Below are 16,743 nucleotides of genomic sequence, written 5' to 3'. Positions count from 1 at the left end.
GGAGGCAGAGGCAGGCAGATTTCTGAGTTCGAGGCCAGCCTGGTCTACAGAGTGAGTTCCAGGACAGCCAGGGTTATGCAGAGAAACCCTGTCTCGAAAAACAAACAACAACAAAAAAACCCCTTTTGGATTAGATATGATGATGCTGATTTTGTTTATATACTAAGGGGAGTCTGGGCCCAAGCAAAATGTGCACGAGCCTCAGGGAGCCGCAGATTCTCTCCTGTGTACCATGTAAGAGATGTAACATGGCAAGAGCACAGACTGTTCCTAGAAACTATCTAATCCGGGCACAGCATCCTGAGAGCAATAGAACTAGGGAAAAAAATGAACCTACCACAGTTTGAAAAACAAAAACAAAAAAAGACCATTTCAACAATTTTTTTTTTCAATTTACTTTTCCAACAGAAATCTGAAAAATAGACCCAACTAAAAATTCCAATTATAGATTAACAATGGTAACACTATTTTTGTTTAAAAAACAAAACAAAAATCACTATTTTAGGCAGCTTTTTCTTTCTGCATTTTTAAAAAAAGATTTATTTATTATTATACATACGAACACTGTAGCTGTCTTCAGACGCACCAGAATAAGGCGTCAAATCTCATTACGGGTGGTTGTGAGCCACCATGTGGTTGCTGGGATTTGAACTCAGGACTTCTGGAAGAGCAGTCAGTGCTCTTAACCACTGAGCCATCTCTCCAGCCCCTCTGCATGGTTTTATAGCAGTTTATTTTAATGAATAGAATAGAACTGGGTGTTGGTTTATTGAACTGCTTTTAATAGTTAAACACATTTCTTTCAGTCAATAGAGTTTCCATCTAAGTCTTTTCAAGAGTAATAAATGAATCTAATAGGGGTTACAAGATAAGGTTTCAGTTGTTGCACCCAGAGATTAAGTTACCATTGTTTCTGAGGAAAAATAAATAGATAATAAATGAAACCAAAGTTCCATAATTTTTTTTTTTTTTTAAATTAACACTCTACAGGATCTGCTTCAGTCTCATCTATAAGTTTATCCAAGGGCACTGATGAAGTGCCTGTTCCCCCTCCTGTACCCCCTCGAAGACGTCCAGAGTCTGCCCCAGCTGAATCCTCCCCATCCAAGGTAAAGGAAAACACTGGTTATCTAGAAACTGTAATCTCTAGCTGTGTCCGTGGAACGTCAAGCCCGTTTCTTGCTTACATTTCAAAGTACTTAGGTTTAATAGTTCAAAGATTAAGTATAAATTTATCATGCAAGATGCTTATATTTTTTCCTATAAAGGTAGTTATAGGACTGCATGCAAACCCCTAAGTTTAAAGCTATGAGCATCACTAAGAGTAGAAACCGACTCTTATCTACAAGGTGGTCAACAGTAACTTGGCCTTGTGTGGCTCTTTTATATTCTGCTTGTGAGCCTTGTCTTCAATGGCCGAGCCATTGCTTTAGCCTTCTGCAGTTCTTTTAAAATGTATGGGGTGTGTGTGTGTGTGTGTGTGTGTGTGTGAGAGAGAGAGAGAGAGAGAGAGAGAGAGAGAGAGAGAGAGAGAGAACACTTGTGCACAGGGTAGGGTTTGTGTGAAGGTTTTTGATAATAAAACTGTATTGAGTATCTGCTGAAAGTTATTCTCTGAGGCGGACAGGAAGAGACTTAAATTCTAGGTTACAGCGATCCTAAAGACTCATAGTAACCAAGCTTCCTGCCTGTTTAAATTTACCCCCTTTATTGATTATTTTGCAAGTTACTCAATAATTCTTTTTGATTTGGAGCAACCCAGAGAACAGAAGCAGCAGAATAAGTCAAGACCATATAGAGTTCATGAAACAATTCAGTACATTTCAAACTTAACCATTACGGGTAGGGTAGTTTGTTTGCTTAATATGTACACTGCCTTTAACACTTTAGCACTGGGGGGGGGCGGGGAGGATAGTTTATGCTAAATTAGAATTTAGTGTATTGTGTGATGGGCAGTCAGTAGTAAACAACAAACCTCTGACTAATCTTGACAAAATTAGATTTTCCCCCTAAGAATGGACAGAACATCTTGATTAACACATATGGTAAAACTCCACGTTCTATACCCAGTATTCTGTCAGTAGCATGTCTGAAAACTCCAAGTTAACTTAATAAATTTATGGTGCTCTTCAAATGAAATTAACACGTATTTTTTTTCATTTGTTAGATTATGTCTAAGCACTTGGACAGCCCCCCAGCTATTCCTCCTAGGCAACCCACATCCAAAGCCTATTCACCACGCTATTCAATATCAGATCGGACCTCTCTATCAGATCCTCCTGAAAGCCCTCCCTTGTTACCACCACGGGAACCTGTGAGGACACCTGATGTTTTCTCAAGCTCGCCATTACATCTCCAACCTCCTCCTTTGGGCAAAAAGAGTGATCATGGCAATGCCTTCTTCCCAAACAGCCCATCCCCTTTTACACCGCCACCCCCCCAAACCCCTTCTCCTCATGGCACGAGAAGGCATCTGCCATCACCACCACTGACACAGGAAATGGACCTCCATTCCATTGCTGGGCCTCCTGTTCCTCCACGACAAAGCACTTCTCAACTTATCCCCAAACTCCCTCCAAAAACTTATAAAAGGGAGCACACACACCCATCCATGCATAGAGATGGACCACCACTGCTGGAGAATGCCCATTCTTCCTGAGTTCCTCTAAGCTGGGATAGTTTCTGAGCCCCCAGATCCATTGCTGGCAATGGATGCACTGAACATGCCAGCACTGGGGAGTTCAAATGAGAACTCCAAACACTAAGGACTCTACTTCCCGATGTAGTATAAGACAATGAGTTTAACCTACATGGAATTATGGAATAAAGTGGTTTTCCAGCTTAGAATGTGGAGACTGATGTAGAGGAATTGGACAACTGATTGCACCTGGAAATCACGTGAAGGGACTTTTCTGGCCATTAGGCAGGAGTCCTCATATTGTGAAGTGATCTTTATCATTAAAGGGATGGAAAACAGTCTAGTGTCCAACAAGCCCACATGTTGACAGTTTTTGTAATTCAAAATATTATGCACTTTTAAAAAATCTTAAACAGGGATCTCCTCCTTTGTTTTCCTTTGCTTTACTCTTCTACTTTAGAATATTTTCGTAAAAGTTATTGAGAGGACTGTGAGAAAAGGCTGTGGTACCTGACCTTGTTGAAATCAAGGCCCAGCACTGTACTACAGTCCTGTTTACAGATTATTACAGTGATCTGAATGGGTACCGAGGCTTCACCAAAGAGGTACTTTTTGTTATTATTGTTTTAAGAATAATTATGCCAATTTTAAGAACATCCCCTACCCACCCCCACTCACAAACAAAATGTGGTGGGGTTGCCTTTGAAAAAAATGTCAATGTCATTAACATGATGGAAGAAGAAGATTTAAAGTGTAACTGTCAGGTATACGATTTACACTTAGGAGGCAGACTGTCATCCCCCAGCCCTTGGTCTCACAGAAGTTTACTGGTAATATATGTCCTGGCTCGTGGCTGTCCCTCTAACCGTACACAGAAACGCAGGCACCCAATGTGAACGAGAGCACTCTCTGGGCCTCCCTGACACTTTCATGTTTTACTAATAGTTGAGTAGTTAGCGTACCTAGAATTACCTTGCATTGCCTAAATCATGTGTATATAGTGAATGTTATATAATATACCTTACAGGTCTGTTATTATTTAATTGAATAAAGATAAACTACTTCGTTTGGCTGGCATATATTAAATTATTATATGGAGAAAATGGTTGATTCTTATTTCTTTGGGTTTAAGACATACAAACACTAAGCATAAAAGCACATGTGGTGGTACCTGGGTATCTGGTTCTTACAGACTAATCTCAAGCTGGAGTTTGGCGTGAAGGGAAATACTGGCTTAAAGTGGGATGGGTATCTTTTAAGCAGAACCTTGGATCTTTTTAAGATTTCTTGAGCAACCATACATATTTGTGAAGATTTATATTGAACATTCTACTCTGCTTAAGATCTTTGGTTCCTTCAGAGCTTCTCCTTAGAGTATCTACCTGCATCCTTAACACCACGTGATGATTCGTGAAGCCTTGTACTGCTCTTCTGAGTCTAACAAATACTGTGACTGAAATGCATGCAACTTGAAAAGAAAACGTTTTCTTATTCTCCACTGTGTCTGTGAACTGTGTAGTGTTCCATTCTTTGATAGTCATCAGTCTGTGCATGTGTCCTCAGTAATGACACAGCATTTCAGTAATTCTGTAACTGCTGCATCATAGTGGCAACTGTGTATTTATTAGCGAGTTAAACGTGCATCTTGGTAGTGCAGTATATCGTCTTCTAAGAACAGAGCGTTCATTGTATCATCATGAGGCGGTCTAGTTTGTTAGAGTCGGCTCATTTTCACTCACCTATGTTAGCCATTTTTCTCTTTGTAAAAGGTCTCCTTTTTCAAAAGAGTCCTCAAGTTAATTTCAAATCCCTTCTTGGATGCAAAGTGTGCATTAGGACATTCATTGAACAAATGACTATTCATTGAACAAAAATAGCTAAGCATGCTTACTAATGCTGCTCTGTATGACTGTAATGCACATGCCCAAATCTCCCAGAACTTTTTAGACCAGCCTAACTGTCCCTAAAACTTCCCATGGCTTATTGATCACTGTTTGATCATCCCGTTCTTATTTCAAATGAGAATCTAAGAAAAGCAACATTGGAAACCCATTCAGTGTCTCTGTGGCAAGTGCTGCCTTCAACAAGGTGATGGCCCCTTTCAGTCTGCCTGAGCCAACAAGGGAAGGAGAGCTCAGATTTGGAGTGAATTCTATTTCTCCCACAGGGAGCCATTCTCTATCCCACTGTTCTAAGAGACCACTTCACCATGCAGTCATTTTATATGCATCGTGGATAGAGGATATTTTTATTCTCCAATACAACATCTTGGCAAAAATATTTTCTGCAGCAGTAACTGATTTCAAAAATTCTAATTGGATGCTCTGAGAAGGTGAGAAAGCTGTATCCTTGTGTGAACCATTATCTGGCTGGCATGTTTATCCTTAGTCATAAATGTCCTTCTGGCATAAGAAGTGGCAGAAGACAAATGCACCATTAAGAACTGCATCTGAATTCGAGATTACAAGGTAGCCAGTGCAGCAAAACTTGCTTAGCTATGCTCCCAGATAGGGGGCATTTCTTCCAGAAATCCAAGTGTCAGCAAATGTTTTCTTATGCTTGGCTCACAAAGGGAGTTCCTCTTGGTGGCTCATTTCCAATATAATAGAAATGCTTTTTCACAGCTAAGCACTTTGAAAAACAGGGACAGAAAAGTAGTGTGTCTTAATTTACTAAGACAAGATATTTACTCTTTGACTCCTTTCAAATGTGTTTGAAGACTACAAATGACTAATATTGAAAATCTGCCTAATTGAAATTTTTTGCTTAAATAAAGCTGTTGGGCATCAAATTGTGAGTTTAGTAAGCCACTATTCTCTAACTCGATGTTTTAGTGGATCTGAGTTGAGCCAAGAATACCAAATAAACACAACCAGCAGAACAGTCTCCTAAAGCTGAAGGCAATGCTGCGATTTCAAATTCTTCCTTAATACAAACCAAAAGTGGTAGTTACCATAATGATAATTTAATTAAGTTTTGCTCACATCATTTCACTGTCTTAATGGCTTAAATTAGGGATATTTGATAGTTCTGGAAAATAAATGGGGATGTTGTCCCAGTTAGAGTACATACAGAAGAAAACCTTTCCTATCCTCTCTGCCTATTCAAAACCAAGGCAACCATTTATTCCTGGTTGTCTGCTGCTGGGTGGTTTTGCATGCTCTTCCCATCTCTGTTGTGTGCCTCTTGTACAGGTGCAGGTTCTGTGTATTCCGTGTTAATCTTTACCAGTAAATACACCTCACAAGGTTACTTTGAGTTTGGCTGAAGGAGAACTGTGCAGTAAAATGCAAAGGAAAGCAATGACTTTATTCAATGTTTTTTTTTTTTTTCATTTGAAACACTATTAACTTTTAAAATAATTTCATAGTCCCTTATACATAAGCCAATGAAACATTCTGACTTCTAGTTAAGAAAAAAAAAGCATGAATTCTACATGATAAATCTAAACAACAAAAACACTTCTAAGTTCTTTTATACGTTTCATGCCTTATTTTCCATTTTTGACACCATAAAGTGCATTTTCTGTCAACTGTGAGCAAATTTCCCTTTGCCTTTAATAAACATAGTGCATTAAGTAGCCAGTTGCTGAAAAATTACAAAGCAAGTTAGCTAAAGGTGGGTCATACTGGACTACATTCAAAGAACCAAGATACAAAAGATGCAAGTTGTACGTGGTGTGGCTTAGAGTGCACCTGTGCAGATGCATGCCACCTTCAGTAGCTGCCAAATGTGCCTTTAATTAAAAACATCTCTAATTTTTTTTTCTTCAAATCAAGTCAGCATTTGGGGACATGATTAGGGCAAGGGACTTGGGGGTACAAATATCTGGTGAAATCACCAGAGACTTTGTTTGTCAAAGTGACATGTGTAATTTTAGTTGAGATATGTCTGTGTATATGTGCGTATTTGCCTTTGTTTAGGAGCACGGTTATTTGCTGAAATAATTGTTAAAAAAATGCTGTCAGTCTTACTTTGATGTAAAGAACAAAGTGTGGTCTGTACATCTAATAACGACCTTTGTACCTAACCATGTTTGTTGGTGATCTTTGTATTCTGTGTGCAGCAATATTTGGTTTGTGTTAAAGTGAAAATAATGGCTGTTATTTTTCTGGCATTACTAAGATAAATTGAAAAATAATAAAGGAAAATACCTTATATAGCCTGTAAGTGTGTTATTTTGCATGCATTATTTTAGAGGGCAGTACTTTGGAGTTGCTAGTGATTCTAATTTAGCTTATATTTGTACCAGGCAGGTTGGTCTTTGGGTCTCCAGTCACATTTCCAAAAGAATGAGCTTAGGCGGTGCACCCAGCTGGGGTCGTTAGACATGAAAGAGCTTACGGTTGTATCTAAAGAACTTTGTAAATATAGAGTCACTCAAAGTATATCATAAAATAAAAATATTAAATGATTATTAGATTCAGTCCATTTATTTCAAAGTAAAGGCAAGCCAGGCCTTGTGGTACAGGTCTGAGAGCCCAGCTACTGGGGAGACTGTGTCAGGATATTATTCAAGGCACACCTGGGCAACAGTGAGTTCAAGGCCATCCTAGAACCTGTCTCAAAATAAAAAGGTAAATGGGGTTGGGCGCTGCTCAGTGATAAAGAGTGTTTGCTGACAGTGAAGCCTGGGTCTCATCCCCTGTACCAGAGAGAGTGAAGCAAATAAAGCAAGGCAAGTGAGGCCTAGGCAAAGGGGTGTGTCAGGCCCTGACTGGGACGGAGGCTCAGGGCCCCTGGTGCTTGGAGGAGGGTCTGCATGGATGCCTGCAATGCAGACTCCTGGCATGTATTATTGAATGGATTCTAGGCCGTCGGGTTTACTAACTGTAAGTAAATAAGATTAACACTGATATTAGTGAGATTCGCCTTTTTGCTTTATAATCAAAAGTAAATGCGAGGTCATCAAAGAGGAGAGCCTTATGTCGCTTCTGTTCTAAAACAGAACTAAAGAGGCCTCCACATTTGAGCCTGAATTTCTGCACCTTTGATAGACTACAAATCCTGAAAAGCAGTTTATGGCCACACTAACCTTTTGGGACCTTTAATAGCTGGTTTCATTGCCTTGATAAGTGATTAAGAAATGTAAGATTCCCAATGGCAGAGTAAGCAAGTGTGGAGCAGATCTGTCTATTCTGCTTCTAGTACTCCCTGGGTGAATGACTGACATACGCATCACAATGTCTTCCACAAAGCCCATGACACTTTTTTTTTAATGGCAAATAAAAGTATAAAGGATGAGTCTGCTTTAGAAAACTCTAAAGAGGTTGGCTGGCTGTCCTGACATCCTATGATTTGATTCAGTATGGCTTCCTGTGCTGTTTATCACTATGCAGATTGGTTTTGAGTGACCTTAAATTATAAGCATTTGATAAGAGCCCATTTGACTATTCAACCACAAATAAATATTGGTCTTACAGAACTGATGTTAGAACATAGGAATGAAGAAAAATCCATTTCATGGGATTTATGAGCTAGTATAAATATGTAGACAATATTTTATAAGTAGAATATTGTACATTAAAAATGTAACTACAGGGCAGTGGTAATGCAAGCCTTTGATCCCAGCACTTGAAAGGCAGAGGCAGGCAGATCTCTGAGTACAAGGCCAGCCTGGTCTATGGAGGACAGCCAGAGCTACACAGAGAAACTCTGTCTTGAGAAAACAAACAAAACAAATGTAACTGCTATGAAGAGAAAAGAGGACTGGTGAGTAGAAGTGTGGAATTTAACTGTAGTGATTAGTTAGCGTCATAGAGGTACACAAACCTTCCAAGAGGTGAAATAATGAGACATCTAAGTGGCTCAGGCAAGAGCCAGTTCAATAGTTCGGAGGCAGGGGCATACTTGGTATATATGAGAATACAGAGGCTGCTAGTGTAGGTGAGAAATGGATATGGATAGACTAGAAAGAGGTGCCACTGGGAGTTAATCACTGAAGATCACGTAAAGCTTTAAACACCATTGTCATCATTCTTAGAGCCCGTCCTCAACCTGGGCATCACCGCTCTGGGGAGGAGTTGAATGGCCTTTCACAGGGTCACCTAAGACTACTGGAAAACACAGATATTTACATTACAATTCATAACAGTAGCAAAACTACAGTTAGGAAGTAGCAACGAAAATAATTGTGTGGCTGCGAGTCAGCACATGATATTAACGGCTTGCAGCATGAGCAAGGGTGAGCAGCGCTGACTTAGGTTGGAGCTGAAGCATTGGCAAGATCCACTTTACACTCACTGTGTGTGGGGAAGGACTAAAGTAAGAGCACAGGGGGCGGCGAGGCCAACAGAAAGGGTTTGGACTAGGGCAGCGGAACGGAAGCCAGGGCAAAGGCTGAGTCGGGAATGTATCAGACCACGCCCACTTCACCACAGCCCGAACATCCTGACAAACACAAACCCAGAGCTGTCAAAGCCAACTTCAAGGCTTGAGGCCAGAGCAACACGAATGACGATTACCACTAACTGAGGTAGGGAAGATACTGTGGGAAAGGCTTAGATAAAAGTTTGAACATTTAAAAAAGTAAATCTGACATCAAAGGAAACCACAAATCCCAGAATGCTCAGCAGCCACAAGTCCTAAAGCCACTTCTGTCTCTAAATCACTGTGTGACATGGAATCCCAACTTTACTGGAAGCATTGCTGTTTTGGGCTCTTGTAGAAACTTACTAATGGCAATGTTTTGTGAAAAAGTTAGTATAAACACTAGATAATTTTATTGTCCTGTGTTGTCTAAGACATTTAGTCATCAGGGCTTGCAATTGATTTTTTTTCTTGAATATAAAATCAATTTGCCAGTTAATAAGGAATACTTGCCATGCATATGAATGTATTTTAATAAAATTTCAATGTGAACCGCTTATTACATAGGTGACAAATTTAGGAATACAAAATCTCAGCATAGCTAAATGTAAATGTAGCTCTGTGGACCAAGCCCAAAGTCACCCCACTCTAACAGGACTAAGACAGTTCTGGGAATCCGGGAATCACAGTGTCATCGCTGAGATGACATAAGAAAGACGAGGTGGAAAAGGAGTTAACCATCAGCTACCACAGAATTCTACTCCAGGAGTTTCACGAACAATCTAGCTTCAATCTCAGATGAGCTTAAACTCTTACAAAATGAAATAGCCCAGCAAAAGAACCTTAGCACTGTAACCCACACATCCCTTTCTCAGATGGTCCAATTCTGAACTCCAAGAAATAACATGCTCCTTGCATGGGCTTGTATGTAGACTCGTCAAGGCTGCAAGTCACTCCTGCGACCTCCTAGCAGGAGAGTCTGCATCTCTGGTAAAGCAGCTTCTTTCTGCCTATCACCCGGGTCATTTCCTGCAGACACCAGTGGTCAGAGGGCTGGAGACCAGAGGTAGAGCAACTGTCTCACCTTGACTTCATCCCTAACTCGTCATTATGCCAAATATCACAAGTCACTAAAGACCCCACCTCCCCTTTCAGTTCACAGTGCTATCTAGAAAGATTATGGAATGCGCCAGAAGAAAACAGAGTAACCTATTACTCTTGTCATTGGAGAAGTTTTTTAGTATCAGTGAGAGTGGCATGGTATCTTTAATTGGTTCTGAAGATGTCTGTATCTTCTTTTCTGGTTGGCATTTTCCTTAAAAAGAAATGTGAGAGACTGAGCTGACAGTGCTGAAGTTTGGCCATATGCAAAGTGGAAGTGATTTATGAAGCATAAAAAAAAGAAAAAGAAAAAAAAAAGCATAGTCTTGCCCTTGAGAGGACTTGCCGTCTTAATTGGAAGGTAAGACAAATATCAAAAGATGAAGTAGTCACACCACACAGGATCTCAGAAAAATGAGGCCTTCACGTGGATCTTAAGGATCAGCTCAGCAGGAAGAGGCAGAGCAAGGCTGTGAAGCAGGACTGAGCTGGAAGGGCAGGGCTCAGTGGCAGGGGAGAGCCCGGGTTAGTTGCATCCGTTTATGCAGAACCGCGGTCAGAAAACTTAAAGTCCTTAGAGCGAGTGACCCCAAACGGTGATGGCGAGGACTTGGGAATCTGAGTGTAGACAAGAGCTGTGTTTGGTATTGTGGATGTGCTAGGGATCTGGGAAGCAGGAGCGCTCAGAGGTAGGTAGGAAGAGCTGCACTCATCCAGCATCCAGTTATCAGGAAGTAGGGACCCAGACTGGCCACATTACTACTAGCTTAATAATATACAATAGTGGTCTGCAGATAGAGAAAGGGTGTGCTGTCAAAATAAAACCCGAGAGACGTGTAATATTTTAAAGCTTTCTAGTAACCTACTGTTTTGATGACAAGCAGGTTATGAAAGGAAGAGAATTCTTATTTTTGTTTGTAGTTTGTTTTACTCTCCACATCCGGTTGATTTGGCATTGTACTTTTAATCACTGCCCAGAACAATTTTAGCCTGGTAAAAATCTGATTTCAGTGGTCTATGAAATTCCAGGAAATGAAAACCTTAGCTGATATTTAAATATTGAAACTCCAAAAAATTTGTAGTAATCCTTTATATGTTTCACATATTTAATTGTATGCTGACAGATGTGTTCCCAATTAATCACTGGACAAAGAGAAAGTTGTAATACTTAAAAAAAAGCATCCAGCAGTGCATTTCTACAGAAGCCAGTGTGAATACTAATACTGTCTTTAGGCAACTGCATACCACAGAGTCAAGTGGTCTAAACCTCTTTGTTTTGTTTCTTCCTATTATAAATCTGATGTTTGGGGTCAATCAAGGAAAAGGATGCATGGCCATCTGCAGCGTGTCTAGGTTCAAGAGCACACTGTATTACTCCAGAGATAGGCAGGCCTCACTCAAGTAGGACTTAGTCCTCTACTTGGGCTATAAAAGCTTCTATTCTGTTGCCCCTCAGAGACTTGCATATTACACTCCTGAGTTTTCACTCTGATCTGTGTTTGTAGTAATCACTGTATAAATGTGACCATTAGAGAACTGGTGCTGGGGTCAGCTCCAGCCAAGACTAAAGGAAGGTTTCAGGGCTGGGGATGTAACTCGATGGCTGAGCACTTGCCTGGCATGTCCCAGACCATGGGTGCAAAGCCTTTGAAAGAGGGTGGAGCTAAGTCAGTGCTCCTTCTCTCCTGGTCTGTCTGGGCTTGAGTGGGTCTCACACTCATGAGATCTACTGGATCGGCGACTGCTGCAGTCCCCAACACAGTCCACACAAGGAACATATTTCTTTGTCTTTGGTCCCACCCCTGTTCCCTCTACTGATTTCCATAAGCATAGAACAAGTTGGAGAGCATTATGTTTTTAAGTTTTGATGCTTCTAAGTAATTTTTTAAGGACAAATTCTTTAGAACTCTGGTTTGTACACATAAAATTCGGTTCTGTTAACCCTATGCCTTACAAGACATTATATTTTGCCTTGAGGTCTGAAAGATATGAAGCAACACAATTGGACCCTCACATAGAGTGTTCTGGTCTAAGCACAGTGGGATGAATTCATGAACTATGCATTAAAATTCCTAGGAAGCACAAAATTCACATCCATGCTAAAACTGAACACGATTATTATTATTATACTTGGGGAATGACTTCAAGGTGCAAGTTTTTGTTCTTACAAACATTTATTTTCCTCCAAATTTAGTATGCTTTTTCCTGTAATGATGTGGAAAGTCTTCGTTTCCCTTTTCCCAATCCTGAGGTTCATAAAGCCAAGTCTTAACCATAGGCTAATCTTCATCTCTTCAGTATCTTGTATGTTGATTTAATTTCATATGTAAATGTTTATATTAGTCTTCCTTAGGGATTTATACATTGATATATATATATATATTCCTGCAGAGATATAGACAAGCTTTTACCCTCCTCTTACCACTCGACAATACAACTGTAAGTGTGTTTACACAGCTGTTCCTTGGTCAAGGTCATTTGCAAGAGCAAGTCGGTTTCTGAAGAGATCTTGTTTGGTGGGTGAAGGATCCATTGAGGGGTTCTCATTAGTTTTTTCCCTGTATTCTGATCCACTGGACCTAAAATCTCAGCACACAGATAAAGTACAGGTTGATTTGGTTTTAATTGTATCCAAATTGTTTTGCAATTGTAAAACAGTTGTCTCCTAGATCTGGAATCCTTTTTTACTCCCCTGGATTTCAAGACTTAAGATATGTGCATCTAAACTTTGCAGTGAACATACAGAATCTCTCTCTAGTGCTGCATGGGGGCTACGGTGACAACTCCATATGTCAGTGTAAGCTACCATGGACAAGCACTGTAGCAGGAATAGAGCTCAATGGAATAACTACTCCACAGGTTACCAGGCCCTTACATTAAAGTGGGTATCAGGGGCCCTTGCTTAATCTAGACATTACATTACAAACTCTTGCTTTTGCTTGTTTTCATTTTTAAAGGAAAGGTTTATTGAAACCAACCACACATATATGCTACATTTGTAGAATGCAGACGTCAGTACAGTTGTCTCAACCACCACAAAGAAACCAAGACTAATCAATAGTCAGCTCAGTCCATTTGAGGGCCCAGTCGAGGGTGCATTCTTCCTTTCTCTTGGTTAAACAAGTTAGGCAATCCACTCCAGATCTGTACCTTCTCCAGTCTGTTCATGTCAGAAGTTCCTAGAGGGAGGAGGCTCTCTAGAAATAATCTCTCATACAACTAGACTGAAGCCCTCTCACTGGTTTAAACTTTGAGCTTGGATGAGTAAAAGTAGCCCGAGAGCAAGAACCAGTGTCAGAGTCCTACTGAGGATGTAAGAGAGCGATGCTCCGGGGCTCCTGTTGAAGTGAACACTTTCTCCATACACTGCATCAGGCGAGATTTTCCTAAACACAGGTGCGGGGTGACTTGCCTCCAAGCTCTTTATCTGTCATTGGTGCACTACTTTTGTGTCCTTGTTAGTCTTGGGAGGTTTCTGTTGCTTACTTTGTGTGTGGGGGGGAGGGTGCTTTATCTTGTTCTATTTTGGTGGTCCAGGGGGTTGACCATTGGGCCCTCATACGCAAGGCAAGTGCTCTACTGCAATGTATCCCCAGCCCGAGTCCTTATTGTTAATAATTATTGCTATTAATTATGAATCTGTATTTACTGAGTTTACTGGGAAGAATTCAAACACCCTTTTCTATTCTTCAAGTAAAAACACTGACCCTATGGAAACACTAAAGATGTCTGGAAACCTGATAAATGAACTAGATATTTTTATTTTTCCATTTGATAACAGAAATGAGGCCATAGCTACCTAGCATGCCTTTACTTCTGGTTAGAAAGGAGCACTTTCCCACTATATCCACACAGAGAAAAAGTATTCTCTCAGCTTCAGTACATCTGGGTACTCATGAGATGAAAAAAAGTACCTGGGTAGGGTAAACTCTTTTCAGGGATCGGCTTAAACTCCCTATAAACAGACTCACAACTTCCCTCAAACTCCCGCTTTGCTTTCAGCTCTCAGAACTCCTGCCTCCCTCAAGTTCAGATCATCCCTGCGTGGCACAGTAGGGCCCTAAATGTTAATAAGTCACATCCTGGCTATTCGTTCGTTCTTTCCCTGTCTTCTGCTATGTGGGGGCCTAGAAGCCCTTCCTTCTGGGTTAGGGCAGGGAGCAGGGGTTCAATTGCTGCTGTCTATTCTCAACTGTTTTCCCTCATGAAAATTTCTCAACAAAGTCATTAGTCTACAATTAAAGCCTTCACCTCACATTTTCTCTCTCACTTACATCTGATCTCTCCAAAGCCCAACATGTCATACTTTTAGGTGCCCACATGCAACTGTTGGGAGTTTACCTGGAAATGGGAAAGCTTTGATGTCACCACCAGCCCCAAGGACCACAGAAATCTTCACCAGTTGAGTTCCCATTTCTGAAACAAATGCCAAAATCGCCCTGTCTAGTTTCCACAAACTCAGCTCAGACTTTTTTTTAACTGCTCTTCTTACAAAATGTATCTTTCCTTTGTTTCCAGTACAAATGTCTACATTTCTGAATATTAATTACTAAGTAATTAGTGGCTAGCTGTTTTCAAAATACAGAATTCTACTGTAGCAATGGTTCCAAGCTCATTTTCACCTTTTTAAAGACAATTTTAGCTGACTTTTATAATCCTCAACACACTATAGGTATACCTGACTCTTCCAAAGGTGTAAATAAGTAGGGAAAAAAAAACCCCTGCAGAATCTAGGAGAAAGAGACAGTGTGTTTTCTTTTTATTTCCTTTCTTTGTAAAACACACAAATGGCTTTTGAACACCCTACATCATTTTGGCAGGCTGCAGGAACCATCTAAGCAGATACTACAGGGCAGACTAGAACTCTCTGGGAAGGGTATAATGGCTGCCAATATATTCTGATACACAGTTACCCAATCATTTGACAGAAATGGAAATGAACAAAAACAGAATGGACTTGTCACTTGTTACTAACCTTCCTTCAAATGACAGCAAAAAAGAAAACTGCAAGCTGGGTAGGTAGGTCAGTAAGTACAATTTTGCAACCGATAACCCTGAAAACACTGGCGTGGGAAAGGGAGGTCTAATTAAGTGCCCAGAATCTCCAACTAAGAAAGACCTGGTTCTCAGATATCAAAAACTCCCTTCCTTGAAGGAGGTAGGGCACTGAGATGAAAAGGATCAGAGAAGGTGGAGAAGTGTCTGTCCTATGGTGAAAAAATGTCAGCCAACCACAGTGTTCCCAGCTGATGAGTCAGCACCCTGTTGATCCGTGCTGTGGACTGTAACTTGCAGCTATGCTACCCTTTCATTAAACGATGAGCTCCAAATAGGCAGGAACTAGTTCTTCTACTTGTTTGTGCTGGGCAGAAGCTAGAACACTAAGACACTTAGATAGCAATCCGAGTTGGTGGTACTCTAAATCTCTCATCCTCTTACAGCAGCCCCTCTTGGATTGGAAAACTAAATGAGATGTGACAGAACTACAAAGTAGTAGAAGGAAGAGTGGGCTTGGGGTGGGTGTTAGGAGGTAGAGGAAATTAATATAAAAAAACCAACTGGTTTTTAGAATTCTGCTTTCTGTTCCACAGGGAGGCATATACAAAAACTGTGAGAAGACACCAAACAAAAAAGGGCTCACTGACAATGGCTCAGAAGTACTCCTGCCCATGTGTGAATGAAATAGACTTGATGCCTGGTGGAAGGAGTATGACAGCTGGACTAGAAATAATCATATAAAGTGCAAAGCACTAAAAAGGAAGAGAAAGGGTGAAAAAATATAATCAGCATTCAGAGGCCGTACTCTTTATCTTCTACTGCCCGCAAAATCAGTGCTGAAAACTGGAGGCTCCATCTCCGCCCCTTGCTCACCTGTTTGACAAGGTCTCTTCCCACCATCCTGCACAGCTCAGAGTACTCACTCACCCAATAATGAGTGTTAGACACAAAGATGCAAAAGCATTTGCCTCCGCTTTGATGCCAGTCTGGATTTAAGACTTTGACAGTGTCCATATATACACTCTTCTAGGGGAATAATTTATCTTTCACCTTTCTCTAAGGGAGGAGGAGTGAGGATTCAGACAAGCAAGGGTCTTTACTATCAGGTCTGTCCCTAGCATCTAAGAGTCACATGTAAAATGTGTAAAGTCATTTAACATTCTCAGATTGTAAGTTAGGAGACTTCACTCTGACCAGCGCTTTCCTGGTATCTACCCAGGGCAAATGTGCCTGAGATAGAAACAATAAAAGGGTTACCCTTTTCCTGAAATATCGTGGGCACTTTTTCAGAATATATTTTATGATGTCAACTCGACTCTGCCTTTTGAATCCTTGTGGGCATGAGCATTCGGCCCTCCCCGCTCACAGGGAAGAGAACCCTTTCTCGGGTTTCCTGCTGCATCTGGTTCCATGCCTAGCTTCATCCCGAAGCAGCACTCTGGGTGTGTGGGGCCACCAGCCAAACAAGCCCCTATGGAACAAAAAGCGTGTCAGTGTAGAGAGGACCACACCTCGGAGGACTACGGGGGAGGGAAGCAGCAAGCCCCAAGCATCACACGGGTGGCTTTCCTGGGAGGCCAGGCTCCGGAGTGATTCCAGTACCCAGGGTTAGCTACTTAAGGTCACCGGCTTGCTGCCAACTGACTTCCTGACACAAAATGGTTTGACATTTTTCTACCTGTACTTCATCTTTTACA

General features: G+C 40.9%; 2 protein-coding genes across 8 annotated transcripts in view; one reads left to right on the top strand and one right to left on the bottom strand.

Annotated features, from left to right (window-relative positions):
* Positions 1-6,796, top strand: part of Sos1 (SOS Ras/Rac guanine nucleotide exchange factor 1) — an 85,517-nt gene extending 78,721 nt beyond the window's left edge. Inside the window, exons 21-22 of the mRNA XM_021185997.2 lie at positions 991-1,109; positions 2,168-6,796. Coding sequence (XP_021041656.1) covers positions 991-1,109; positions 2,168-2,659 — 611 coding nt within the window. The 3' untranslated portion in view covers positions 2,660-6,796. The remainder of the gene's footprint in view (positions 1-990; positions 1,110-2,167) is intronic.
* Positions 6,797-10,537: 3,741 nt separating this feature from the next.
* Positions 10,538-16,743, bottom strand: part of Arhgef33 (Rho guanine nucleotide exchange factor 33) — a 78,242-nt gene continuing 72,036 nt past the window's right edge. For 2 of the 7 annotated variants that reach the window (XM_029471635.1, XM_029471638.1), the window contains exons 18-19: positions 14,390-14,464; positions 12,541-12,627 (exon numbers count right to left, since the gene is read on the bottom strand). In XM_029471635.1, coding sequence (XP_029327495.1) covers positions 14,413-14,464 — 52 coding nt within the window. In that variant the 3' untranslated portion in view covers positions 12,541-12,627; positions 14,390-14,412. Of the gene's footprint in view, positions 12,635-13,020; positions 13,228-14,389; positions 14,465-16,743 lie in introns of those variants that run through there. The other 5 variants (XM_029471634.1, XM_021185994.2, XM_021185996.1 and 2 more) reach the window with 4 other exon arrangements.

This window comes from Mus caroli, chromosome 17 (assembly GCF_900094665.2).
Source record: "Mus caroli chromosome 17, CAROLI_EIJ_v1.1, whole genome shotgun sequence".
NCBI classification, from domain to species: Eukaryota; Metazoa; Chordata; class Mammalia; order Rodentia; family Muridae; genus Mus; species Mus caroli.
This window is presented reverse-complemented; position numbering and strand designations above follow the sequence as displayed.